Raw genomic sequence first — 27,570 nt, 5'->3', positions numbered from 1 at the left:
CGATAGTTTTTGAAGACAGAATTTAGACCAGTTTGTAAGAGAGTTGAAATAGCTGTATATGTCATACCTTCCCTTGACGAGCGTAAAAAATATTTTGAAATACGTATAAACAATACATCATAATACACCATTATTGTTGAGCTCGTTTTATATAAAATCAAAATAGGGGGTGCAACAAAGTTCTCACAAACAATGCCAAATTGGTCTTGAAAAATGGGTAATTAAAGCAATTACCGCTAAATGCAACGATAGTTCACCTTCATCCAAATAAACGAACTTGGTAAACATAAGATTGTCATGCTTCATATTTTTGTTATATATTAAACAGTTATAAATGACAGAATATGACAAAAATTGTGTTTAACGATCAAAGTTGCATGTCGACATTTTAAGGAGTGACGACGTCAGTTGACGTGGCGACGTGCGGGGGAGGTGACGCGCGCTGTCTCCGTCCTGTCCTGTCCCCGTCCAGACGGATGGACCCGCTATTACCCGTAGCATAGACGGGCGGCTAGTGAAGTGCTGTAGACGGGCGGCTAGTGAAGTGCTGTAGACGGGCGGCTAGTGAAGTGCTGTAGACGGGCGGCTAGTGAAGTGCTGTAGACGGGCGGCTAGTGAAGTGTTGTAGACGGGCGGCTAGTGAAGTGCAGTAGACGGGCGGCTAGTGAAGTGTTGTAGACGGGCGGCTAGTGAAGTGCAGTAGACGGGCGGCTAGTGAAGTGTTGTAGACGGGCGGCTAGTGAAGTGTTGTAGACGGGCGGCTAGTGAAGTGCAGTAGACGGGCGGCTAGTGAAGTGTTGTAGACGGGCGGCTAGTGAAGTGCTGTAGACGGGCGGCTAGTGAAGTGCTGTAGACGGGCGGCTAGTGAAGTGCTGTAGACGGGCGGCTAGTGAAGTGCTGTAGACGGGCGGCTAGTGAAGTGCTGTAGACGGGCGGCTAGTGAAGTGCTGTAGACGGGCTGCTAGTGAAGTGTTGTAGACGGGCGGCTAGTGAAGTGCTGTAGACGGGCGGCTAGTGAAGTGTTGTAGACGGGCGGCTAGTGAAGTGCTGTAGACGGGCGGCTAGTGAAGTGCTGTAGACGGGCGGCTAGTGAAGTGCTGTAGACGGGCGGCTAGTGAAGTGCTGTAGACGGGCGGCTAGTGAAGTGCTGTAGACGGGCGGCTAGTGAAGTGTTGAGGACGGGCGGCTAGTGAAGTGTTGTAGACGGGCGGCTAGTGAAGTGTTGTAGACGGGCGGCTAGTGAAGTGTTGTAGACGGGCGGCTAGTGAAGTGCTGTAGACGGGCGGCTAGTGAAGTGTTGAGGACGGGCGGCTAGTGAAGTGCTGTAGACGGGCGGCTAGTGAAGTGTTGAGGACGGGCGGCTAGTGAAGTGCTGTAGACGGGCGGCTAGTGAAGTGCTGTAGACAGGCGGCTAGTGAAGTGCTGTAGACGGGCGGCTAGTGAAGTGCTATAGACGGGCGGCTAGTGAAGTGTTGAGGACGGGCGGCTAGTGAAGTGCTGTAGACGGATACACAAGGAAGGGCTGGACGTCTCGCTTAGATGTCAAAGGTAAGTTAACAAAGTTGAATTGTCAAGAAATAATGGCTCAGCGACTGTAAATCTATAATACCAATATAATATATTCAGGTTCCATTAAAAGTTTTAACATTTCACAAACTTTGTGAAGTCAAATTTATGAATCGCATATCCATTCGTCAGATATTTAAATTATTTTTAATAATTTAAAAGGGCATTATAGGTTTTAAATGTCTGATCATTATTTAATTATTAATATTGTAAGCAATCCTATATTAATTCCCTTATTAATGTACACTGGACTAAGCCAAGATTGTATATACATTCATATGAATGTATATATATATATAAAGACATTACTCCTGGCGCCGTAGCTAATTTCGTACTCTATGGAATTAGCCTTTTTTTTGGTAAGGAAAATATACATCATTTAATGGTATAACAATTCTCTATCACAAATGTTGATAGACGAGATGCTGACAGTATATGAACAGCTTGAGGTAAGAGTTTGGGAAATGGAAATGACTGTCTTAGATGAATGTGTACTAGTTAGAATGTGTACATAATGACTTAGATGTTATGTGTACTAGTTAAATTATGTATGTTTGCTGACCGTTATGTGTGCAGTTTTAGTTGAATGTGATGTGTATTTGTTGAATATGATGTATGTTGAATATGTGTGTGTGATGTGTCTGAGTTGAATGTTATGTGTATTAGTTCAATGTTTGTTATGCGTATGTGTTGAATGTTTGTTTTGTGTATCAGTTCAATGTCATGTGTTTTAGTTCAACGTTTGTTATGTGTATTAGTTGAATGTTGATGATAATTCAACTACTGTAGTTGAATTAGTTGAATGCTGATGTATGTGACATTCAACTAATTTCACTTACAGTAGTTGAATGTATGTGAATTAATTGAATCGTATATGTGCATTAGTTGAATGTTAATGAATTTATTGAATGTTTGTTCAATGTCATGTGTTTTAGCTCAATATTTATGTGTATTAGTTGAATGTTTGTTATGTGTATTAGTTGAATGTTTTTTTATGTGTATTAGTTGAATGTTTTTTATGTGTATTAGTTGAATGTTTTTTTGTGTATTAGTTGAATGTTTTTTTTATGTGTATTGGTTGAATGTTTTTTATGTGTATTAGTTGAATGTTTTTTATGTGTATTGGTTGAATGTTTTTTATGTGTATTAGTTGAATGTTTTTTATGTGTATTGGTTGAATGTTTTTTATGTGTATTAGTTGAATGTTTTTTTGTGTATTAGTTGAATGTTTTTTTTATGTGTATTGGTTGAATGTTTTTTATGTGTATTAGTTGAATGTTTTTTATGTGTATTGGTTGAATGTTTTTTATGTGTATTAGTTGAATGTTTTTTATGTGTATTGGTTGAATGTTTTTTATGTGTATTAGTTGAATGTTTTTTTTATGTGTATTAGTTGAATGTTTTTTATGTGTATTAGTTGAATGTTTTTTATGTGTATTAGTTGAATGTTTTTTTATGTGTATTAGTTGAATGTTTTTTATGTGTATTAGTTGAATGTTTTTTTATGTGTATTAGTTGAATGTTTTTTATGTGTATTAGTTGAATGTTTTTTATGTGTATTAGTTGAATGTATTTTATGTGTATTTGTTGAATGCAAATACATCAATTTAAACAGAAAATGTTCCAATAAAGAAGCACTAATTGTTTTGCTTGAGATGATTAAGAGAAAACCCTCTTGTCTTTGTGCTAGAATACACCGCATTCTTAAGACTAAAATAACAATCACCTTCTGTGGTTGATAGTTCAATAAACCCCTGAACTATGTTTAACAAATCTCTAACCCTGTCCATGGAGGACAGAAGAAAATGTATATATTCTGGTTAGCATTGTAAATGTGTGGCCACGTCTGTGGTAGAAAATAATAATAATAATACAAAAATATTAAAATGTCAGTACATTTCAATCTGTGTTGACTCTGGCCTGACAGGTTGTGGTCAGCTGTGAAGGTTGGTGGTTGATACCTCAACCAGGTATCAACCAGGTATCAACCAGGTGCTGCCCAAAAATAGCCCCTCATTTTGTGTTGCCATATTTTAGTTGTATTATTAATGCATTTAGAATTTATTTGGCAATTGGATACATTTTAGCAATTTAACTATAATGAATCCATGATTCATTTTAATTAGGCTACCTAGTATTTCTGCCTTTTAAGTTGATAATAATCGTAATATCGTAAATACATTTTCAGGGTATTGTAATACAGGTGGTGAAAAGTATGTTTATTGAACTCCTAAAGTGAGAAAGTATACTGATGACTTCTACAATAGGCACCTGATATTAATTACATTGTATGACGAGAATTTGATAAAAACCCTTATAAATTTTGCACTAAAAAAAAAAGACAATTTTTTATAGGGATTTTAGTAATTATTAATCATTTAGGATTTCTGTAACTATGTTTTGACACTCGTGAACCTAAATACAAGTCCAAGTTTAGTTTACATCGCATTACTGCCAGGAGCACACAGGCGCACGTGCGCATGTATTTGGTTTTTGTATTCGTTAGGCACTGCGCCAGAACTACTGTTCATCCTGTGCTAAGAAGAAAAATAACTTAAAACCTGTTATGACCCAGATAAAATCTGGGTCATATCAGGTTGTTAATATATAAAGAGAGTGCTTTATTCCAGCACCTCCTAATGAGATTTCCTCCCGTCGGCAATTTGAGATTTTAAGAAAGAAACGGAAATTATTGTACTTGAATCCTTCAAAATTATGACAGAAAAGTAAATGTTTAAAATTCATTTTGCTTCTGTTTTGATTTTTAGTTAGTTGAAATACGTTAGGTTACCATCAGTAGCTGATTAAATTAGTGAATGACTAGACTACCAGGTATACTTTATCCTGTACCATATCCACACATTGTACCTTGAAAAGTATTACAATTCTTCAAAACATAACTGATGATAGGCTGACTGTTGATTTTATATTAGAAAAAATATGGTTAATTTTATCTGTAAATAATATGCCTCGTAGATTCCTCAGGCTAAATATTTTTATGATTGTCACAGGAAAAATGCTCTACGGAAATTTAAGTGAAAAAATGGGGCAATGAAAAATCTATTTAAATTAGGATTAATATTTTTTGTTGAATTCAATGTGGAATCAATTTGTATAAGGTAGTGTCTGCTGTTGCTTATAGAGCATTGATTGGTGAAACTCAATATATAGCTGGAAATAAATATTTAAGAAGCATTTTTTTGTTTCCAAGTGTTTTTTATGGTTTTCAAATACGGCACTTTATTCTGAAAAAAATAACTTTTTCTTGAAATGTGATTTGTACTGTGTGTATTAAGGATTGTGGTGTGTTAATAATGTAAAGTTTCATCCCATTCATTAAGAATTATTACAAATATGTAAAGCTGGTGTGAATAAAACAGTGCATTGTCACGAAAATAACGTTTATTAATTTAGCTCTAGAGCCACAGGGAAAGTATTGGGAGCGCTACCCATTTATTGTACCTTAAATACAAGTAACTAAATAATAAATGGATCACAGAAAATAATAAATCTGAAGACTCAACAGCACGGCTCTGCATTTATATGGTTTGGAAAGTTTTGGCACACGAAAGACAAAATGTTAAGCTCTGGTTCCAATAATATGCAATGTGGTCGCCACAAACTGGACACGGCGCCCTCCATCGTGGTTATTAGACTTGTATAATGACATTGTTTACTGCCAGTGTGCCATCAGAGCCTGTGCAGGGAGAGTCTTGAGCTACACTGTGCCCTGAGAGCCTGTGCAGAAGGTTCCTTGGACGACACTGTACCATAAAGTTTATGGTACTGTATGGTACAGTTGATGCCCATAGGATAAAAAAATAATATTATAATAGATATAATAATGGAAATTAGAAACACTTGCGGTGAACAATTCCGGGACCAGACTCGTCGTACTCTTCCTTGGTAATCCACATAGACTGGAAGGTGGAGAGAGAGCCGAGAATGGAACCACCGATCCAGACAGAGTACTTGCGCTCAGGGGGAGCAATAATTTTAATCTTGATAGAAGAAGGAGCAAGATTTGTGAGTTCCTTTTGCATGCGGTCAGCAATACCAGGGTACATGGTAGTCCCACCTGACAAAACTTCGTTGGAATAGAGATCCTTTCTTATATCGATGTCGCATTTCATGATAGAATTGTAGACAAACTCATGAATGCCAATAGCCTCCATACCAATGAGCGATGGCACGAAAAGCGCTTCCGGAGCGCGGAAGCGTTCGTTACCAATGGTGATAATCTGACCGTCAGGAAGTTCGTAAGATTTTTCTAATGATGACGAAACAGCAGCTTGTTTCATTTCATCATCAAACTCAAGGGCAACGTAGCATAGTTTCTCCTTAACGTCTCGCACAATCTCGCGTTCTGCACTAGTGGTAAAAGAATAACCACGTTCAGTAAGGATTTTCATCAAATAATTCGTAAGGTCACGACCAGCAATATCAAGACGCAAGATAGCATGGGGCAAGGCAAAGCCTTCGAAGATAGGAACACAGTGAGTCACGCCATCGCCCGAATCAAGAACAATACCAGTGGTGCGACCGGAAGCGTATAATGATAATACGGCTTGAATGGCAACGTATGTTGTCGGAACACCAAAGGTCTCGAACATGATCTGTGTCATCTTTTCCCTGTTAACTTTTGGGTTCATTGGGGCTTCAGTAAGGAGGACAGGGGACTCCTCAGGGGCGACACGCAGTTCGTTGTAGAAAGTGTGATGCCAGATTTTCTCCATGTCGTCCCAGTTGGTGATGATGCCGTGCTCAACAGGATATTTCAGACTGAGGATACCTCTCTTGCTTTGGGCCTCATCACCGACGTAGGCGTCCTTCTGACCCATACCGACCATCACACCCTGGTGACGAGGACGGCCGACGATGGAAGGGAAGACAGATCGGGGAGCGTCGTCACCGGCAAAGCCGGCCTTGACCATGCCGGAGCCATTGTCAACAACTAGTGGGCATGTTTCCTCGTCACACATGGTGGCCCTCTATCCTGAAATTACAATAAAAAAAATTAACCCAGGCAAATTAGAGTTCACAACAAAGCGCGGAAAATATATGCGGAAAGTCCACAGAGAAATAAGAAAAGGAGATGAACGTTTCGGCCGATCAGGGCCATTGTCAACTTGTCAACATCAGTCTGGTGTTGGCAACGGCCTTGATCGGCCGAAACGTTCGTCTCCCTTTCTGATTTCTCTGTGGATTTTCCGCGTACAAATGATCAGTGTTTCGTGATCGTCAATTGCATATATATATATATATATATATATATATATATATATATATATATATATATATATATATATATATATATATATATATATATATATATATAATATATATAATATATAATATTCTATACTATAATATATATATATATAATATAATAAAATAATTCTGTATTATATTATATAATATAATTTAATATATAATATTTATATAATTTAAATAATGTAATTTCCAGCGCCTCAGTGTCGCAGTTCCTCCCCCGCGACAGCAGCTTGATAATTAAATGAGACCTCAGAATATTGAAAAGAATTCCTGAACAAAAAATTGTACCACTTACGGGCTATTCATGCTCGTGCCACCTCTTGGGTGGCTTAATCTTTATCAATCAATCAATCTATCGCAGTTCAGAGGTGAAATGCGTGCTGCATCTTGGGAACGCACCCAACCTCCAAAGAGCTGGACGACATCTTCGAACACTTGATTTTTATGTTGGTATATATATGTGTGTGTGTGTTCTCTGTAAACTGTAGCAATGCAATAAAATATAATAAAATAATACAAAATTTAAAAAAAAAATAATAGGGGTGGTAGGAGAAGAAAAGATTAAAGTGTTCAGTGAGAATTCACAAGGTCTTCTCTGAATACTCTTGATTTTCTTCTTCGTGGCGGTGGGTCCCTACAATTGCACCAGAGGTGGTACCCCTAATTTATATAATATATATATATATATAATATATATAATATATATCTATATATCATGTATATTATAGTTTATAAAGAGAATGAACGACGTCTGGGGATAGAAGCTTTGGGCTAGCCTCACCAAACTTTGCAGGTTGACTGGTCTTTTGTTTGGGAATGGTCATAGGTGGGTCGCGGCCAAGCCCTGTGCCCACTCTTTGCATGAAATAACAGATCATACTAATTTCTTATCTAAATTAGACTCTTTCACTGTGGTTAGAAAGATGACGTGAAAATGGTGAAGAGTAGAGATGGTTGTGAAGGGTAGGGAAGACGGTGAAGGGTTTGGAAGCTGGTGAAGGATTGGTAGAGTGGTGGAGTGTAGGTGTGTAGGGAATGTGATGAAGGGTTGGGAGGGTGGTGAAAGGTAAGGAAGGATGTGGAGAAGGTAAGTTATGAAGGGTCAGAAAGGTGGTAAAAGGTACGGAAGGTGGTGAAAACCAAGGAAAGAGTTGAAGTTAGGGAAGGTGGTGAAGGAGAGGAAATGTAGTGAAGGGTAAGAATGGTGGTGAAGAGTAGGGAAGGTGGCAAAGGAGAAGGAAGGTGTGTATTAGTGTGTTGGAAAGAAGATTATAGTAATAAAAATGGTGTACAGAGAAGATGGTTACAGTAACAAAGATGGTGTATAGAGAAGTTAGTTACATTAATGGAGATAGTAGGTAGTAAAGATGGTTACAGTGATTTTTTTTTGCAGGGATATTCCTACGCGGGCCCTAACCCTCTGGGTGATCCACTAAGTGTTCGTTGTTTCTGCTTTACCTGGGCGGAGTATGAGTATTTATGACTCGTATGGTCGCTCCAGTAAGCTTTTGTCCCATATGTTTAACAACTGCTCTGTTGAATCTAAGGTGCAATCTTAATGGGTTCGTAACTCTGCACTGTGTTAGATTATGTTCCAATGGTCTGTCGGGCATTTCTCCACAGTGCTGAGGTTACAGGGATGAAGATAGTACGTAGGGAAGATGTAGTGTCCGTCACCCGAGTAACGCCGGGTATTCCCTCTAGTATGCATGGATATATATATATATATATATATATATATATATATATATATATATATATATATATATATATATATATATATATATATATATATATCAGTTGCATATTGTCCTGGGGACCATTCAGGCTTGTTCGCATATATATATATATATATATATATATATATATATATATATATATATATATATATATATATATATATTATATATATATATATATATTATATATATATATATATATATATATATATATATATATATATATATATATTAACAGTCCAGTTATGTACATAATGAGCGTCTTAGTCTGATATATTAAAGGAAATTTAAGGAACTGTGTTCAACAGTTTTAGTAGCAAAAAATATAGGTATAAAGTACATAAATTGTGTTAACTGATAATGAAGTGATTTTAATATATTTTATTATATAATCGCAATTATATTTAAAATTTAATAGGGTGGGAATAGTTTTCCACAAATTCCTTCTCTTCTATTCAAACGCCGCTGTAATTCAATAAGTCTTCACCATTGAAAATTCATGAGTCTTTCCTAGAGTGTGTGACTGTGAGAGTGAGCTGGGGCCAGATTCACGAAAGCACTTATGTAAACACTTACGAACCTGTACATCTTTTCTCAATCTTTGGCAGTTTTGTTTACAATTATTAAACAGTTAATGAGCTCCGAAGCACCAGGAGGCTGTTTATAACAAAAACAACAGAGGAATGGAAAATTTTCATGCTTGGAAACTGTTTAATAAATGTAACCAAAGCCGTCGAAGATTGAGGAAAGATGTACACGTTCGTAGGTGCTTGCGTAAGTTCTTTCATGAATCTGGCCCCTGGACTTGTTGCTTACCAAAAGATGATTAACGCATCATCTTTTATGCTGCGTTAATCATTATTTGTAGATGATCATTGTTTTGAATTGCACAATCTTAATCACTGAAGCCATTTCTTACTTTCTGTGTTGTAGTCAATTCACCTTTAATACAAAGGTGATGTATTAAATGACTAGTGTATGCTAATGATGATGACATTACCGTACACTAGTATTACGTCTGAACATATTATATCATTTGTTTGTAACTACAGGAAATACCCAACGCATAGGTTCGAATCCCCATCACGGCTCTTGTGGATTTTCTTTTTAGAGGAACATATGTCAGTCTCTTATTATTATTGGGGTCATTCATATTCTCATTCATTTCGTATCATCCATTCAGTCATATGATACCCAAACCGGTTTAGCATGTTGTAAATTATTAGGCCCATTCAATCATTATTTTGCAATTATTCTATGATATTAACCTATCGGCCGGTCGGCCGAGCGGACAGCACACTGGACTTGTGATCCTGTGGTCCCGGGTTCGATCCCGGGCGCCGGCGAGAAACAATGGGCAAAGTTTCTTTCACCCTATGCCCCTGTTACCTAGCAGTAAAAATAGGTACCTGGGTATTAGTCAGCTGTCACGGGCTGCTTCCTGGGGGTGGAGGCCTGGTCGAGGACCGGGCCGCGGGGACACTAAAAGCCCCGAAATCATCTCGAGATAACCTATAAATGAACCTTTTTTAACACCTTTTTGATCTAAAACCGGCATTTATATCGTATTAATGTGATAATAACGACCAGCCTGCGTCTAAAGAAAGAAAGCAAACACTAACCGGTGCATATTCGTGCCAGCATTCTCTGCAACAACAAAATCATGAATCTTTACGCAGCCCTCAACCCTGTCACACGCAGTCAACCGCTTACAATTACTGTCACACCATGTACACTACACGCAGTCACCGTCACACTGTCATGGCACATAGTCACAACGGCACTGTTACACACAGTCACAATGTCACTGGCACACAGTCACAACGTCACTGTTACAGTCACAACGTCACTCACAGTCACAACGTCACTGTCACACACAGTCACAACGTCACTGTCACACACAGTCACAACGTCACTCACTGTCACACAGTCACAACGTCACTCACACACAGTCACAACGTCACTGTTACAGTCAGCCACAACGTCACTGTCATACACAGTCACAACGTCACTGTCACACACAGTCACAACGTCACTGTTACAGTCAGCCACAACGTCACTGTCACACACAGTCACAACGTCACTGTCACACACAGTCACAACGTCACTGTTACAGTCAGTTACAACGTCACTGTCACACACAGTCACAACGTCACTGTCACAACGTCACTGTTACAGTCAGTTACAACGTCACTGTCACACACAGTCACAACGTCACTCACACACAGTCACAACGTCACTCATACAGTCACAACGTCACTGTTACACACATTCACAACGTCACTGTCACACAGTCACAACGTCACTGTCACACAGTCACACACAGTCACATCATCATTGTCACAGTCACAACGTCACTGTCACACAGTTACAACGTCACAGTCACATCGTCACTGTCACAACGTCACTGTCACATCCCAAAACAAAAATCCCCTGAATAAGAATACTAAAGATAGTTGCTTAAACATCATGTTAACAATATGCACATTTAAACAAAACATAATTTCGGGGCCATCTACATTTACTCAACCCTTCCCCCTCCCCCAAAAAATATCAGAGGGGGTTAAAAATAATCTTTCATACATATGGATATAATTTTAGCTGTAATTAATAATTTCTGAATTAATGAATCCAGCGCAACTCACCGTTCAGAAGCACACTATCAACACCCACGCAAACTAACCTGCACCCACACGCGTGGATACCTGCCCACACCGGATAGATAGCAACCTGAGCCTGTAGCAGACTAGAGGCTTTTCTCAGCTCTTGCTTCTTTTATACCCATCCCCAGCCAAAACCCAGCACCACCCGGGCGTACGTTGGTAAAAATTTGCTCCACATCAGATCATGCGGGGGGGCTTTGGTTCTTTGGACTGAAACATTCCTCAGCAAATTTATAGCAATTCAAACCAGGTTCATGGTGAACAAAAATACAACATTAATCTCAAGACCTTCACGTGCTAATGCAGCCATAGCTTTGTGGAAACTGTGGTGTGTTTGCATCTTCCATATATATATATATATATATATATATATATATATATATATATGGAAGATATATATATATATAGTATATATATATAAAACTTACACATAAGACCGGCAGCTGAGGGTAGGTGGGTGTAAATCAGAATCATGTAGGTGGTTCGCTGCACCGTACATTCCTTTACCTTCACCAAACTCTTACGACGTCACCCACACAAGGTCAAAAGTTTGGCAGCTAGTCAAGTCCTGATCATCGTTCTTCCGAGGGTAATTCACAACACCCACCGGTTTAGAAGTGGTAACTCGACGCAGACAAGGCACTAAGTTCTCAGCCAATCGTGGGATTTCAAATTCCATTCAATTTCTTCTTGACTGACCAGGTGACTGTTATTTTGGAGATTGACGGGGTTAGTAAGCACACCTTTAAATATATGAACTTAGTCGAACCAAAAATGTTTCGTTAAAAAAATAAAATTTTAATTGAAAGCAAGGTTGGGATATGAGTTGCAGTCATCAAAATCTAGAAAGGTGTTTGTATAACGACTGGGGTGTGTACGAACCAGCCCAAGACACGGATAATAACAACTAAGGGAAAACTTGGCGCAGGTAACTATTGTGAGGGAGAATAATCTGGCCGCGGTTTGCTACCTGCGTTCTTAGCGCTCCCCGTGATAGCTGGCTGACCAGGTACGAGCCACCACCGACTGTGAGTCTTCCTTTGTTGCTGCTTCGCTTGTCTTCCTCCTCACTCACTGCCGCTACACTCTTCCTCTCAACGTTGTTTTTTTGCTCTTTATTCAGCTCTTCAGTGTTGTAATGTTATTTGCATTCGTTTTCAGTAATTATTCTCAATGTGATTTATCTTCATTTCTGATTAAAGTTATTTCACAGAGCTGGAGAAATAGTGTGATATAATAATATTATAATATGCAGTAATCCTATTTCTAAATAATATTTAGCAATATGATGCTAAATATTGCTTTAGTGTGTCAATGGGCAATCAGATACATTATGCTTTCTGTATTTATTTGTTAATAGATTGAGAGTAGAAGCTTGTTAGTCTTAAATGCGGTCACAATGATCGAAGTATCTCACGTTATTGTATATGTCAAAGTATATACAGAGTTTTCCGCAGTTGTTAAAGTTTATTGTTCAGTTCCCATTTAGCAAAGCAATTTACTTTCTAATTCTTGTAACACATTAAATCCAAATTTGCAGGAGGTAACATTGCATATCATACACTTCCATCACAATAATATCGGGCAGAGGTCGTCCAAGGTATGCAAAAGTTAAAATGGTGTATATTCACATTAAACCATTAAAATCCTTCGCTGAAATGTGAACGTTTTCCTCTGTGTTCGCTGCAGTACCTCGTGTTTTCTCAAGTGGTTATTTATGTATACTATCTACAAACACTCACTGTGGAACTCTTTCTAGCTGAATAACAATGTCACATAAATAACTCCGTACCCCTCCCCCATTCTTGTCCCCCAAGAAAAGACTATGGCAGCCATCGGTCGGGCACCTCGCACACTCACCGTCAGGAGCAGTGATGTTCGGCTCGTCCCACCACCAAGTCTCACTGATATCTGACGAAGCCTAACCTGGGTGCCCTGGAGAATCCGGCCAAGATGCCCAAATCCGCTTAAACGCCAACTTGGTCGAGTATGTTTTGGAGGTGTCTCCAGGCTGAGTCATTCTCACGACGATTCACTGATGCCTCGGTCACCTGCTCGTAGTGCGCATGAAGCTGAATGAAAACCCGAATTTTATTTAAATTAATTTAACTAAAGTTTGTGAAACTTTAAAAAGTTAGCTCTCAACACCATAAGGCGAATAAATAGCGGCGCTCCCTCGATACCGACTCTTCGTTGTGTGCGTTTGTATCACGGGATTTTGCTATTAAGATACATCTGGCTGTTGACAGAAAACGGTTGCTAAATTCATGGCTATGATACCATTGCAGTATATCCAAATATACACGAAAGTCTCCGGGCATAGTATTTTCAAAACAGCTTACGTCTGGTAAATAAAGCCTCTTGCGTAGAGCTGACCCTGGCATTCCAAAAATAAAAAATAGCTCACTTGAAACTATAAATAATTGTAAAGAATGAAATAAATTATGCACGAAGTTAAAAAATATAACAACCTTTCTGGGAAGTTATCATTATTTCACTTGATATGTTGGAACGTTTAAAACATTTTCATCTTTTTAATGTGCTGTATGATCAACTTTGTTGAAAAAAAATCATAATATTATGGTGTGACGACTAAGGCTGCAGTACTCGCCTAGTTGTGCTATGAGGGAGTTAAGCTTCGACTCTTTGGTCCCGCCTCTCAGCTGTCAGTCAACTGGTGTACAGATTCCTGAGCCTAATTGGGCTCTATTATATCTACATTAGGTTTGGTAATTTGTGATCTGTCAGTAGGTAGTTAGTGTACAGGGAAAGACCTTCATTAGGATATGAGTTTTCCTTTTATAATTGTTATGACAGCTTCTTGACACGCCCCTGACGTTCCCCCAAGTGCATAGCTAGTTATTTTCCGCGTAGTTTGCAACTCTGCTGTCGACGATCAGGTGCTCTTGCCTCGTCAGAGGCAATTTAATTTTCTTTAAACTATTTATAAAATAATGTCAATTGGCATCTTGGAAATAAGGTCTGAACCCGTGCCAATCTGGGAAGCGTCAATTGTTGTTGACAGCTAATAACATATAATGCTTTATTTTTAGGTCGTGTATAAATTTGTGTACAACTCTGTATTAAGAAATATAACATTTAATTATTTACCCCTTCTTATGCTAAAAGTCTCAAATTGAAGCCTTTCATTTATAACTGATGTGTGGCTAAGGACTAAATGTTGGCGTTTATGTCGCTTTCGACCGCACTAAATTTGAAAGATGAGTTTGTTTACCATATGATATTAACGTGTCATCCTTATAATAGCAAATTTCTTAAATGTTTTAAAGTCGGAGGTTACGGCTGCGTTTGAGCAACCTTGAGCAGGTGGTGTCTGATAGCTTACAATTTTAAGACGGCTACATTAGTACGTGAAAGATGTCATATAAATCTTGTTATTGTCGAAGCCTTAATACGTATGATGTAAGCAATTATTATTGTCTCCTGAGCTTGATGTATTTCAATCTTAATTTAATTGAATTTCATAATACTCGTATGAGGCTATAGGAATATGAAATGCCAAAACGGAAGTCTTTGGCCATCATTATCTCATTTACGTAACAGCCTGATCTTGAATTTAATCATAACTAAATTGATAAGTGAAGTGAACGACTTTCCTTGTCATAAGTGAACGACTTAATTTTCGATAAGTGAAGTTGGTCGCACTTCCCCTATCAATATGTTGTTTGTTGTTTTAGATTCAGTTAATCGGAACACAAAGTTCCAAGTAGCACGGGTTATGGTGAACCCGTAGTGGACTTACCTGGCACAAGAGCGGGGCTGTAACTGGTGGCCGTCAATAATCTTGATGGTCAGTTTACACAAGAACACCATTTAAATTGAATTCCTGGTTTATGTCACATACAATATAGATTATTGTTCTGTTCAACTGCTGTATATTATAGAACTTCCTGTTATCCAACAGTTATCTATAGATTTAAATTTTAAGATTACTGATTTTGAGTAACACTACATTTTCAACATCAGGCTAGTTTCAATGTGGTTTGAATTGTCAACACACAGTGATTAGTTTGCCGCGAGGTCTGCTAACAAATAGGGAACGCTGTTCTCTGCATCTCATAATCATATATACTATTTAACATCTGCAGAGAATATGTTGCCATAATGTAGCTGAAACAAATAACCAATTTCTACCCAACTCTCTGAATTCACTGATCTGATTGCATTATCTGATTATCATGGGGATATATTGCTATTACATCAAGGTTTGTATCTAGGGTCTTTCGTTTGAATTCATCTTCTTTATTTGATAGTCAGTCAACATGTGTCTTGTCAAATCTTCAGACTCGTAATTGTTACCCATCCTCTGAATGGGCAGCTTTTCCCCAGCTGAGGAAAGTTCCCCAGATCTTTGGGAGAGATACTGGCTAGTTTTGGGTGACCAAAAGGGACTAACCTGGGAAAGAGTTGAAGAGTTGGTAGTGGGGTGGAGTAGGAGTGTGGTGGAATAAGAGTTAGGAGACGTGGGAGCCGATAGAGGAAAGAGATATGAAGTAATGGAATTCTGAGGGAAAATGTGGGAGGGAGAGGTACATATGGATGATGGTTGATGAATGGTGGGGGGAGGGGGGGGTAACCGGGATTGGTGCATTTGGGGCGTGAGGATATACTTATTTATCTGTGTCTGCGGGGGAGTGAGGTCTCGCTTTTTATGCCCCGCTTACTAGTCTTGCACCTGTTGCATTTTAGCTGAACTACTCTTGACTTTCAAATTCTCTGTCGAATCAGGCCTTAAAGTTGTGGATGTAGGTGGCTTCCACCACTTCCTCTTTTAGGGCACACCACTTGTTAATTACCCGTACAGGGTACGAGTATTTTCTAACGTCCCTTCGGCTCATTTCTTGGACATATTATATGTGCATTTGCACTATTGGTTTTACGTTTTTTTTTATCTGTGTATTTGCTCACTTTTAGAGTAATTATTCAGTAGATGTGTAGTACAATTTAATTATTGTAAATTGTTATCCAACACAGCTTACGTTACTACAGGTGTGCTGATTGAGGGGAGGGAGTTATCAACGGGAAAGCGCCAAGCCATTACGACTATATAACACTTTGAAGGAGGTCAGGATAAGGATTTGGGATAGGACGGAGGGGGGGGGGGAGGAATGGTGCTCAAACACTTGGACGGTCGGGGATTGAACGCCGACCTGCATGAAGCGAGACCGTCGCTCTACCGTCCATCCCAAGTGGTTGGGCGTGTCTTGATTGAGACATCAGAAGCTTCAGGTGTTTACAACATCTTGCCAACATTATTACAGAATACCGGTGGTGTCAAACGCGAGGCTTTTAGATGTGCGCTTGTAAATAAGCCGCGATGTGTATTGCTGTGACATAAATGTCACAACCATTGCAGTTTAAACTATGAAACAAACAACTTTATACTAAAAACGGTTTAGAATAAACAAACAGCTTGTCAGTATTAGTATACATATCATTCGCCAAGTTTGAAAACATAATTATAATAATCACTATAGACTTATAACTATGACATGGGCATGTCCATACGCATCTCACCCTTTAACCAGCTGAAGAGATCTTATATCAGTTTTAATATAATTTAGTGGCAGTTAAACATTTGATGCTTCATCCCTCCAATTTCTTCTATCCTAACATTAAATAGAAGCCGGTACAAGTTAACTCAACCGTCGACTTTATCCCGTCTCATAACTTTGAGAGCAAACACAAGGGGTGTCTCTCTTCTCCCCTTTTCCTTACCTCTTACCATAATTATATAGGGGTTGTCAAATTAAAAAAATATATATAACAAATAAATGTTCTTTAGGCTAGTCAAAGCTGCTTTTTTTCTGGAGGATAATAACATGCAAAAAGTAAACTCATAGATATCAAAGATAAATAAAAGAGTTGTACATGGAAGTACATGGCTTGTGCCACAAATCTATAAGGGGGTATATGTTGCATTTAGATGATAAGAGTTGAATACGATGTATTGTGATGTTAAGAGACTTAACCGCATGGGATGTGCATCTGACCCATTATTGTCAAACTGCAAGATCTTCTGACCGTGGGGTAGAGTCACCCTTCTTATGAGCCTGGCAGATATTGTATTTTTTTTTTAATATATACAAGAGTTGTTACATTCTTGTACAGCCACTAGTACGCGTAGCGTTTCGGGCAAGTCCTTAATCCTATGTTCCCTGGAACACGACCCCCACGAAGAATCATTGTTACAACCAAGTAACCCATTTTACTGTTGAGTTAAACAGAGGCTACAGTTAAGGATTTGCGCCCAGTAAATCCTCCCCGGCCAGGATACGAACCCAGGACAAAGCGCTCACGGAACGCCAGGCGAGCATCTTACAACTACGCCACGGAGACCTCCCATTAACTACCTTCAAAGAGCGGCATAGTAAGGTGGTTATAAGGAACGTTTGTGTACCACTTTAAGTAGTTCTTTACATGTATATACATGTTTACATTTAGCAATATAAGTGTTTCTTTATAATGAAAGTTTGTGTACAATTATCCATATAAACGGCTCTTTTTAAGAAAGCACTTATATAGGCGGACCTTTATAAAGAGCATACCAATAAGAGCACTTACCAGTAAGTACAATAACTCGTTATAAGAAACGCGAGTGCACTCTTACGTACATCATTTGGTATCCCAGTATCCAACAAATGATGCTCATTGAGAAACCTCTGTATTCCAAACAATTATATTTTTAATCACTGTACAACCGTTTATTAGTTTACCAAATATTAAAAAAAAAAATATTACATTTTTATCCTTTCAGTTCTGAATATTAATTTATATTTAAAGCTATTAGTCATAACATTCTGGTGATAATGCATTAATATAGGTGCTGTATAATTTTACCAAGCTTTACATATTATTGGTGTGTAACATGCAGTACACACAAAGAACAAATTAAGAGGACTTCTATGATTTCACATCAATTATTGGCATCTTAGCATGGCATTTTAGTTTGGTATCTTAGCTTTAAGGTTTATCTGTTGTATCCTTTAAAAGAGAAGACACACAAGAGCACTGTACAAAATGTGACAAGTATATGTACAGTAATTACTGTACGTCTGTATTAATACAGTACTCGTCTTTCATCAGACACTGCGCAAATCATGTTATGGACAAATAATTACGATTCACCATGGTACTTCGGGGGTGCCCGCGTCGCCCCAGGGGTACCGTGATACCCCAGGGTTCTCGCGTCGCCCCAGGGTACCGTGGTACTCTTATGTTGTACACGTTATCCCCTATGGTACCGTGGCACCCTTGAGTACTTACGTCACCCTCATGGTATCTTGGTACCCCCAGCTTCGGAACAAATGCTCGTAGTCATTAATAACTAAGCTTAAATAAATTAAAATAAGTGAGAAAATTCTATATAATTTAGTAGACCCAGTGTAACCGAAACTGCTGAATAATTAATAGCTTTAATGCTCGAAACAGTATCATAAATATTATATACGAACAGTAATAATTACAAATTTTGTTAATAATGATGATAATGCTCAAATAGTAAAGATAATATTTTTGTTGGTATTAGTGGTAGTTTTATAATCGCAGGCGCGAACTAAGGCTACTGGAACTAGAGTGTGATGGTTTTTCATTGTCTGTGGACAGGGAAGCCTATCAGGCATATTCTGATATCTCTTTGCCCGAAATGCTGTGCGTATTAGTGGCTTTAGGCATAGAATATTCTAGCTCTTATCTAGAAATCCAACATTCTGTTTGTAACTCATTTTGTATGTATGTACTTTGACCTGAATAAACATTATTATTATTATTATTATTATTATTATTATTATTATTATTATTATTATTATTATTATTATTATTATTATTATTATTACACAGAGAGTAATCACACTAACGTGATGTGTCAGCTGAGAAAATCCGTAGGAGCTGTGGTGAGGGTTCGAATCTGTGTCAACCATGTCTTGGCATAGTTGACTAGGGCGTGTGTGTGTGGGAACACCCACCGCATAGATTCGAACCCTCATCACGGCTCCTACGAATATTATTATTATTATTTGTATTATTATTATATTCAGGTTTCCCTGGGCCGCAGAGTAGCCTTTCCCAGGTTAGTTGCCTTTCTCCTAGATACCTAATACCTAGATACTGCTAAGTGCAAGGAAAGGTAGCGTAACGTCTCCCTGTACCTGGGACTAATCTCTTGTGAGTTAACTCAGCTTGTCACTGTGTTTGTCCCGGTCTAGAATGGAGTGACAAGCGCCCACGTGCTCTCTATGGGTATTCCTGCGGTCCCTCCAGCTTGGAATGTGTGACTCACCACAGAAGCTATTTTAAAAGGAAGCTTTTCTTAGAAGAAACCGCGTAAAGTTTAAATTAGGCTGAACGGTGCTTAGATATGTACGTTTAAGTTCTATATTGATAGTGTGGGTATAGTGCGGGTGAGTATTTGTGTCAAAAAACCTTTGATGTTTTACACTGTGAACTAGTGTATAAGAGGTGCACCGGATGTATAAAACAGAGGTTCTTGGCTTGACTTTATGAAATGAACAATTAATACAAATTGGCTGAAGTGATTTTTTTTGCATAGATACAATCATTCACACATAAAGATATGAGTAAAAGTACGTATTATACGTAACCGTAATATACGTAAATACGTAAAAATACGTATGTACGTAACATACGTACGTAACCTTTTGAAAGAACAGATTGGTTTATCAATTAAAGAAAAAACGCATTATTCATGTCTAAACTCATTCCACTGAAAAAATAATAGTATTAAAAAGGATGATTTAATTAATGTCGGTTGTATTCTTTGTAACTCAAACAATTTTAATTTAAATCTTACATTGGTTTTCCACACGTTATACAAAATATATCATATCTAATTTATGAAAATAACATTATTATGTGTTAAAACTATGAAAGAATACATGGAAATTGTTGAGTATTTTATATTGCCAAAGTAAACTAGGATAGGCTTGGTTAGAAGCACTTGCGGTGGACGATTCCAGGACCAGATTCATCGTACTCCTCCTTGGTGATCCACATGGCCTGGAAGGTGGACAGAGATGAAAGAATGGAGCCACCGATCCAGACGGAGTACTTACGCTCGGGAGGAGCAATGATCTTAATCTTGATAGTGGAGGGAGCCAGAGCTGTGATTTCCTTCTGCATGCGGTCAGCAATACCAGGGTACATGGTAGTACCACCAGACAAAACATTGTTGGCGAACAGATCTTTCCTGATATCAATGTCGCACCTCATGATGGAATTGAAGACAGTCTCATGGATACCAACAGATTCCATACCCAGGAAGGAAGGTTGGAAAAGCGACTCAGGAGCACGGAAACGTTCATTACCAATGGTGATGACCTGACCATCAGGAAGCTCGTAGGACTTTTCCAGCGAAGATGAAGCAGCAGCGACGTTCATTTCGCTTTCGAAATCTAAGGCAACGTAACAAAGTTTTTCTTTGATATCTCGAACAATTTCTCGCTCAGCTGTGGTGGTGAAGGAGTAGCCTCTCTCTGTCATGATCTTCATCAAATAGGCAGTCAAGTCCCGGCCAGCCAGGTCAAGACGAAGGATAGCGTGTGGAAGAGCATAACCCTCGTAGATGGGGACAGTGTGGGACACTCCATCACCGGAGTCCAGCACGATACCTGTGGTACGACCAGAGGCGTACAGGGACAGCACGGCCTGAATGGCCACGTACATAGCAGGTGTACTGAATGTCTCGAACATGATCTGCGTCATCTTCTCACGGTTGGCCTTGGGGTTGAGGGGAGCCTCCGTCAGGAGGACTGGGGACTCCTCAGGGGCAACTCGCAGCTCGTTGTAGAAAGAGTGATGCCAGATCTTCTCCATGTCGTCCCAGTTGGTGATGATGCCGTGCTCGATGGGGTACTTGAGAGTCAGGATACCTCTCTTGCTCTGGGCCTCATCACCGACGTAGGCGTCCTTCTGACCCATACCGACCATCACACCCTGGTGACGAGGACGGCCGACGATGGAGGGAAAGACGGCGCGGGGAGCGTCGTCACCGGCGAAGCCGGCCTTGACCATGCCGGACCCATTGTCCACAACCAGGGCACACGTGTCGTCGTCACACATTGTGGTGGTTTGAGAGTTTAGATCGCAGTTCTGTGAATATAGAATAATAGGTTAGTTATGACTTTACTAATTGGTGCAAATTAATATTAAAATTATAGCAGGTCATAGACAGTCGAATCCTACTAAATATTAATTGTGGCCAAATTCAGAGAAGTCCTTGGAATATTTTGTTGTGTCTCGCTTAAACAAATAACAATGCAAACTGTCGCTCGTCTTATATCCTGGGGATACTGATGCTGCTGCATGGAATATATAATCGCATTTTATTATTTTCTCTGAGTATAATACAAGTTCCATGGAATTCGAAACAGAGCTGTTAATTTCGAGTCTAAAAATGCTTAATCACTTTCAGTATAAAGTCCATATATACAAAGTTACCAATAACAGTAATAATACACTTGTGTTGAAGGCATTCAATTACCGTGTAGTGGAGAGTGGTGTGAGGAAGGTGCTACTGAGACCTCTAGGCACACGTCTCAGCTGTCACTGTGTACAGGACGCGGCACGTGCTCCTGCCTGAGTGAGCGTCTGACCCGGTACTGCCGCAGGTGACGGAATCCTAGGCTCACGTTTGGCCAAAATGGTAAATGGCAACTATATGTTTGTATTTAACTGTTGCAGACGGACAGGAAGGGAGGAGCTTCCCTTACCACACTTCTCAGCAGGTGACAAGAGGCAGGATGTGGGCGGGAGTAAAGGCGGAGCTTGGGCTGTGACGGGTAATAACGGAGGTTAGGGAGAGGCGGGTTCAAGGGGCGGGGTGATGGACTTAGGGGGCGTTATAACAGGGAATGGGGGCGGGGTTTGAGAAGGGAGGCGGGGTGTGAAGGTGCGCTTTCTTCTCTGCCGCCGCCCCACCAACGGGCTCAACTACTGCCATATAAGGCCATGAGGGTTCTGTGCCTAATATAGACCTGACTCTTGTAATTCATAGTAACTTTTTTTCTTGATTTTTTAAATATTTGCTCGAATTCCACTTTATTTAAATATTTTTTTCAGACTTCAGTATACATGAAAAACATCGAAATTGCTGTTATGTATTATATATATAAATAGAATCCCCATGTAACAGATTTTCGCTCTGTATCTCTAAGTTTAAGGAACACAGGATTCTGTGTTATTTCTTAGCACTGCAAAAAATTCTCGTTGCGGATTTTGTGTAAGTCCATAGAAATATAACGCAGAAAAGACTGAATATGTTAGTATAATTATTTTGCTATCATTCATTCAGATAATGTCTTAGATATTTAAGTCGAATTACGACGCAACCATTGTAAAAAAATCACAAGCAAATACAAGACATACTCAGGTTCCACAGGCACGTACTAGACACACGCAGGCTTCCTCAGGCACGTGCTAGACACACTCAGGCTTCCTCAGGCACGTACTAGACACACTCAGGCTTCCTCAGGCACGTACTAGACACACTCAGGCTTCCTCAGACACGTATCAGACACACTCAGGCTTCCAGAAGCACGTACCAGACACACTCAGTCCTACACAAGCACGTGCCACACACACTTAGTCTTCCACAAGCACGTGCCCCACACACTCAGGCTTCCACAAGTACGTACCATACACACCCAAGCTTCTACAGTCACATACCAGATACTCAGGCTTGTAGAGTCTGCATACACAATCAGCATTCCGAAAATACAGGCAACAGACACCTATAAATACCAGATTGGCGTGGTATCGCTACCCACTTACCTGGGCCGGGTTTTTAGTTAACAAACTTAGACGTGGTTTAAGAACTTATTTTGTTTTAATATGGGAACTTAGTTATTTCTGTTTACATATAAAATTGCATTTATTTTTTCTATTGATTAAGTAAACTCCATGGTTTTTTCTATTTAATAAATGGGGTTTAATATAAAAATAGCCTATATTTGTGTTTTTTTACCAAAATTTTCCAAATCACAGACACGCCTTGGCATCTGTGCCTTGGTCGCGCTTCATGCAGGTCGGCGTTCAATCCCCGACCGTCCAAGTGGTTGGGCACCATTCCTTGCTCCCGTCCCAAATCCTTATCCTGACCCGTTCCCAGTGCTATATAGTCGTAATGGCTTGGCGCTTTCCTCCCCCCTGATAGTTCCCTTCCCTTCTGTCTTCTACGAGCACAGTCCACATACACATACAGGCTTTTACGAGCCACACGCCCATTCAGGCTACTACAGGCCACGTGCACAGTAAAGACTTTGAAAAGCCTCATGTACTCCTAGGCATTCCATGCAACCTGTCCTCTTAAAAAGAACGTCGCTTTTGGCCGTTTGCCCGTATGGCCGAATTTGGACGTAATTTGAAAATGAAAAAAAATGAAAATAAGTTTGGGATTTTTTTTTCAGCAACAGTAAGTTAAGGGCCTTTGATAGGTTAGGTGGGCAGGAAATTTTCATAAAGTTTCAAAACGTTATGAAAAACGTGAATTGAAAGTCATCTATTCTAACCTTACAGAGTCGGCCGGAGGACTCAAACAGAAAACGGAACAGTACGTCACTTTTGTGAGTCGATTTCATTTCAAATTACGTCCAAATTTGGCCATAGCGCGCATACGAGCCAAAAGTGACGTTATTTTTAAGAGGACGGGTTGTTCACTGACACAAGCCACCGGCAGCCCCCCCTTCAAGCAGAACTGACTCGCCTACTAACCTTCCGAGTGCGATGAAGACTGAGACTTAGTCCTTACACCTAAACTTCTTTTATAGGATCTCCTCAGATAGAAAGAAGATCCCGTTATAGCCCGAGATTTCTTTTAGGCGCTGCTGATTTCCACGTTACATCCTTTAAAAGGCTATAAACGCCCTAAAAGGAAGTTGCCGTCGGGAGTTCCGGTACATGGCGGAAATGCCAGCTCGAGCACTGTTTTTGGTCGTTTGTATTGGTCCGCTGGCGATTCCGAAATAGAAAAATTTGCAAATTTTTGGCTCTCCAGAAATAGAGATTCTCGAATGGTTAATATCAAGCACTCCTGAAATTTAAAGATTCGCAAATCATGAATTTCTGACATTCCATAAATTTATGATTGGCGAATACCCGCCAAACACACACCGAAACTACGACGTTGGTACAACGTTGGAACAAGTTTTAACACTTCCTAACCAGTTATAACAACCAATATAGCAAGATGTAACAACGTTCTAATACGTCATAAACACGTTAAGCCAAGATGTAACAGCTTTATTACAAGTTGTAACAAGCGGAAAATAGAGACAGTTTCGGTTTGTGTTTCCAGGGTAGCAAAGTTATCAGCGGTAATGTCTCTTTATCATATATATATCGTCGTTTGTGGTTACTATGCGCAAATTATGTTCACAGTACGTTTCTCTCTATATCCTGCCAGGATATAGAGAAAGAACTTGGCAATGCGATGTTATAGTGGTCAGAATACGCCTGGGATGCAGAGGTTTCTGGCAGCTTTCTTAAAACTCAAGTGTCGAATACACCATGAGAATAGATACACCATGATAATAGATACACCATGATAATAGATACACCATGATAATAGATACATCATGATAATAGATACACCATGATAATAGATACACCATGATAATAGATACACCATGATAATAGATACACCATGATAATAGATACATCATGATAATAGATACTCCATGATAATAGATCACCATGATAATAAATACACCATGATAATTTCTGTCACAAAATGAACTTTGTGAAAGAGAAAGCATGTATTCCCATGAACACTACATTGTAGAATGTCCCACAATGAACTCTGTTAAATACTATCTGAATACTGGAACACTTGATGATATACTGGACTTGTATCCAAGATTGACTGTATAATGCACCAGTTACGTAATATGTGTGAGATGGTAATTATAACGTGAGCTTGTAAAAAGCACCTTAAACAGCTTCTGTGATTGAGTGCTCAATAATTCCTTACTCGATATGTCGTCTAACAGATCTCTATAACGTGTCCATGGAGGACAGAAGGAAGTGTATGTAAGCTGGTGACCATGGTAGATGACTGGCTTTTCTGTGGTTGAAAATAAACTAAACAGAAAAGTATAGAAACGTTCAGGGGCAGGTATCTGGGGCTGTGAGGGTGATCCAGGAACGGAGACTACCCAGGGAGGGAACAAGGAGCCAGACAGTGAGGGAACAAGGAGCCAGATAGTGAGGGAACAAGGAGCCAGACAGTGAGGGAACAAGGAGCCAGACAGTGAGGGAACAAGGAGCCAGACAGTGAGGGAACAAGGAGCCAGACAGTGAGGGAACAAGGAGCCAGACAGTGAGGGAACAAGGAGCCAGACAGTGAGGGAACAAGGAGCCAGACAGTGAGGGAACAAGGAGCCAGACAGTGAGGGAACAATGAACCAGACAGTGAGGGAACAAGGAGCCAGACAGTGAGGGAACAAGGAGCCAGACAGTGAGGGAACAAGGAGCCAGACAGTGAGGGAACAAGGAGCCAGGCAGTGAGGGAAACAAGGAACCAGACAGTGAGGGAACAAGGAACCAGACAGTGAGGGAACAAGGAGCCAGACAGTGAGGGAACAAGGAGCCAGACAGTGAGGGAACAAGGAACCAGACAGTGAGGGAACAAGGAACCAGACAGTGAGGGAACAAGGAGCCAGACAGTGAGGGAACAAGGAACCAGACAGTGAGGGAACAAGGAACCAGACAGTGAGGGAACAAGGAGCCAGACAGTGAGGGGAACAAGGAACCAGACAGTGAGGGAACAAGGAGCCAGACAGTGAGGGAACAAGGAGCCAGACAGTGAGGGAACAAGGAGCCAGATAGTGAGGGAACATGGAGCCAGACAGTGAGGGAACAAGGAACCAGACAGTGAGGGAACAAGGAACCAGACAGTGAGGGAACAAGGAGCCAGACAGTGAGGGAACATGGAGCCAGACAGTGAGGGAACAAGGAGCCAGACAGTGAGGGGAACAAGGAACCAGACAGTGAGGGAACAAGGAGCCAGACAGTGAGGGAACAAGGAGCCAGACAGTGAGGGAACAAGGAGCCAGATAGTGAGGGAACATGGAGCCAGACAGTGAGGGAACAAGGAACCAGACAGTGAGGGAACAAGGAACCAGACAGTGAGGGAACAAGGAGCCAGACAGTGAGGGAACATGGAGCCAGACAGTGAGGGAACAAGGAGCCAGACAGTGAGGGAACAAGGAACCAGACAGTGAGGGAACATGGAGCCAGACAGGAATTAAGCAGGTAGCCAGACAAGGAGAGACAGAGAGAGAGTGTGTGTGTCTGTGTGTACGTGTATTCACCTAGTTGTGCTTGCGGGGGGGGGGTTGAGCTTTGGCTCTTTGGTCCCGCCTCTCAACCGTCTATCAACTGGTGTACAGATTCTTGAGCCTACTGGGCTCTATCATATCTACATTTGTGTGTGTGTGTGTCTGTGTGTGAACTATGGAGAGAGTTTACCAATTGGATACCTTGTGTAAGGAGCACCTTGGGGCAAGACACCTCTACTCATATCACAAAAACTCTCCCTTTCACACTCTACCCTGCTGATTTATGTTTACAAATCTCCAGTGTAGACTTCTATTGGTTTTTGTTTACAATACAAATATAGACATATATATATATATATATATATATATATATATATATATATATATATATATATATATATATATATATATATAATACATATCGGTGCTAGGGGTCTTCCAGTTTCTTATATATGTCAGCGACTTGACGGGGTAAATTTGCGCCATATCAGTATTTGTAAACGATGCAAAACTAATGAGAAGAGTTAGAACTAAAATGGACTGTGATAACCTGCAAAATCAATTCCATAAATTGCCTGAAAAATGATTGCCATAATTTAACCCAAATGCGAAGTTATGAGGATTAGAATACGATCTCGTTCATGCAAGCACATCTAAACGAGTACGCACGCACGCACGCACGCACGCACGCACGCACACACGCATGCATACACACACACACACACACACACACACATGTGGTAGACGGTTGGAACAAGTTAGGTGAGAAGGTGGTGGAGGCCAAAACCGTCAGTAATTTCATAACGTTATATGACAAAGAGCATTGGGAAGACAGGACACCACGAGCGTAGCTCTTCCTGTAACTACACTTAGGTAATTACACACACACACACACACACAGAGAAAGAGGAAATTATAAACAGGTATGAGGGAGGCGCAGGAGACAGACAGCGGGCACTGACCAAAATAAGCGGGTGAACATGTGTGTGGGTGGAGTCGCTGGGTGGGGGAGGC

General features: G+C 40.0%; 3 protein-coding genes across 6 annotated transcripts in view; 1 reads left to right on the top strand and 2 right to left on the bottom strand.

Annotated features, from left to right (window-relative positions):
• Positions 1–1,376: 1,376 nt before the first annotated feature.
• LOC123751289 (actin, muscle) overlaps positions 1,377–27,570 on the top strand; it is a 242,720-nt gene continuing 216,526 nt past the window's right edge. The window contains exon 1 of the mRNA XM_069307554.1: positions 1,377–1,548. The gene's annotated coding sequence lies outside the window, so the exon portion shown is untranslated. The remainder of the gene's footprint in view (positions 1,549–27,570) is intronic.
• LOC123766822 (actin-57B) lies at positions 4,951–13,259 on the bottom strand. 3 transcript variants are annotated; one of them, XM_045756217.2, is made up of 2 exons: positions 13,103–13,259; positions 4,951–6,562 (listed from the first exon to the last, which is right to left on the bottom strand). In XM_045756217.2, the coding sequence occupies exon 2, from the start codon at positions 6,546–6,548 to the stop codon at positions 5,418–5,420; it is 1,131 nt and encodes a 376-aa protein (XP_045612173.1). In that variant the 5' UTR covers positions 6,549–6,562; positions 13,103–13,259; the 3' UTR covers positions 4,951–5,417. The 3 variants fall into 3 exon arrangements, with proteins under 3 accessions (XP_045612173.1, XP_045612174.1, XP_045612175.1); XM_045756218.2 differs by lacking the exon at positions 13,103–13,259 and adding an exon at positions 11,263–11,402; XM_045756219.2 differs by lacking the exon at positions 13,103–13,259 and adding an exon at positions 11,225–11,344.
• On the bottom strand, positions 20,031–24,110 carry LOC123766824 (actin, muscle-like). 2 transcript variants are annotated; one of them, XM_069307540.1, is made up of 2 exons: positions 23,990–24,110; positions 20,031–21,370 (listed from the first exon to the last, which is right to left on the bottom strand). In XM_069307540.1, the coding sequence occupies exon 2, from the start codon at positions 21,338–21,340 to the stop codon at positions 20,210–20,212; it is 1,131 nt and encodes a 376-aa protein (XP_069163641.1). In that variant the 5' UTR covers positions 21,341–21,370; positions 23,990–24,110; the 3' UTR covers positions 20,031–20,209. The 2 variants fall into 2 exon arrangements, with proteins under 2 accessions (XP_069163641.1, XP_045612176.1); XM_045756220.2 differs by lacking the exon at positions 23,990–24,110 and adding an exon at positions 21,762–21,937.

Source organism: Procambarus clarkii, chromosome 60, assembly GCF_040958095.1.
Source record: "Procambarus clarkii isolate CNS0578487 chromosome 60, FALCON_Pclarkii_2.0, whole genome shotgun sequence".
In the NCBI taxonomy this organism is placed as follows: domain Eukaryota; kingdom Metazoa; phylum Arthropoda; class Malacostraca; order Decapoda; family Cambaridae; genus Procambarus; species Procambarus clarkii.
Note: the sequence above shows the minus strand (reverse complement) of the source record. Positions and strands in the feature narration are given on the sequence as shown.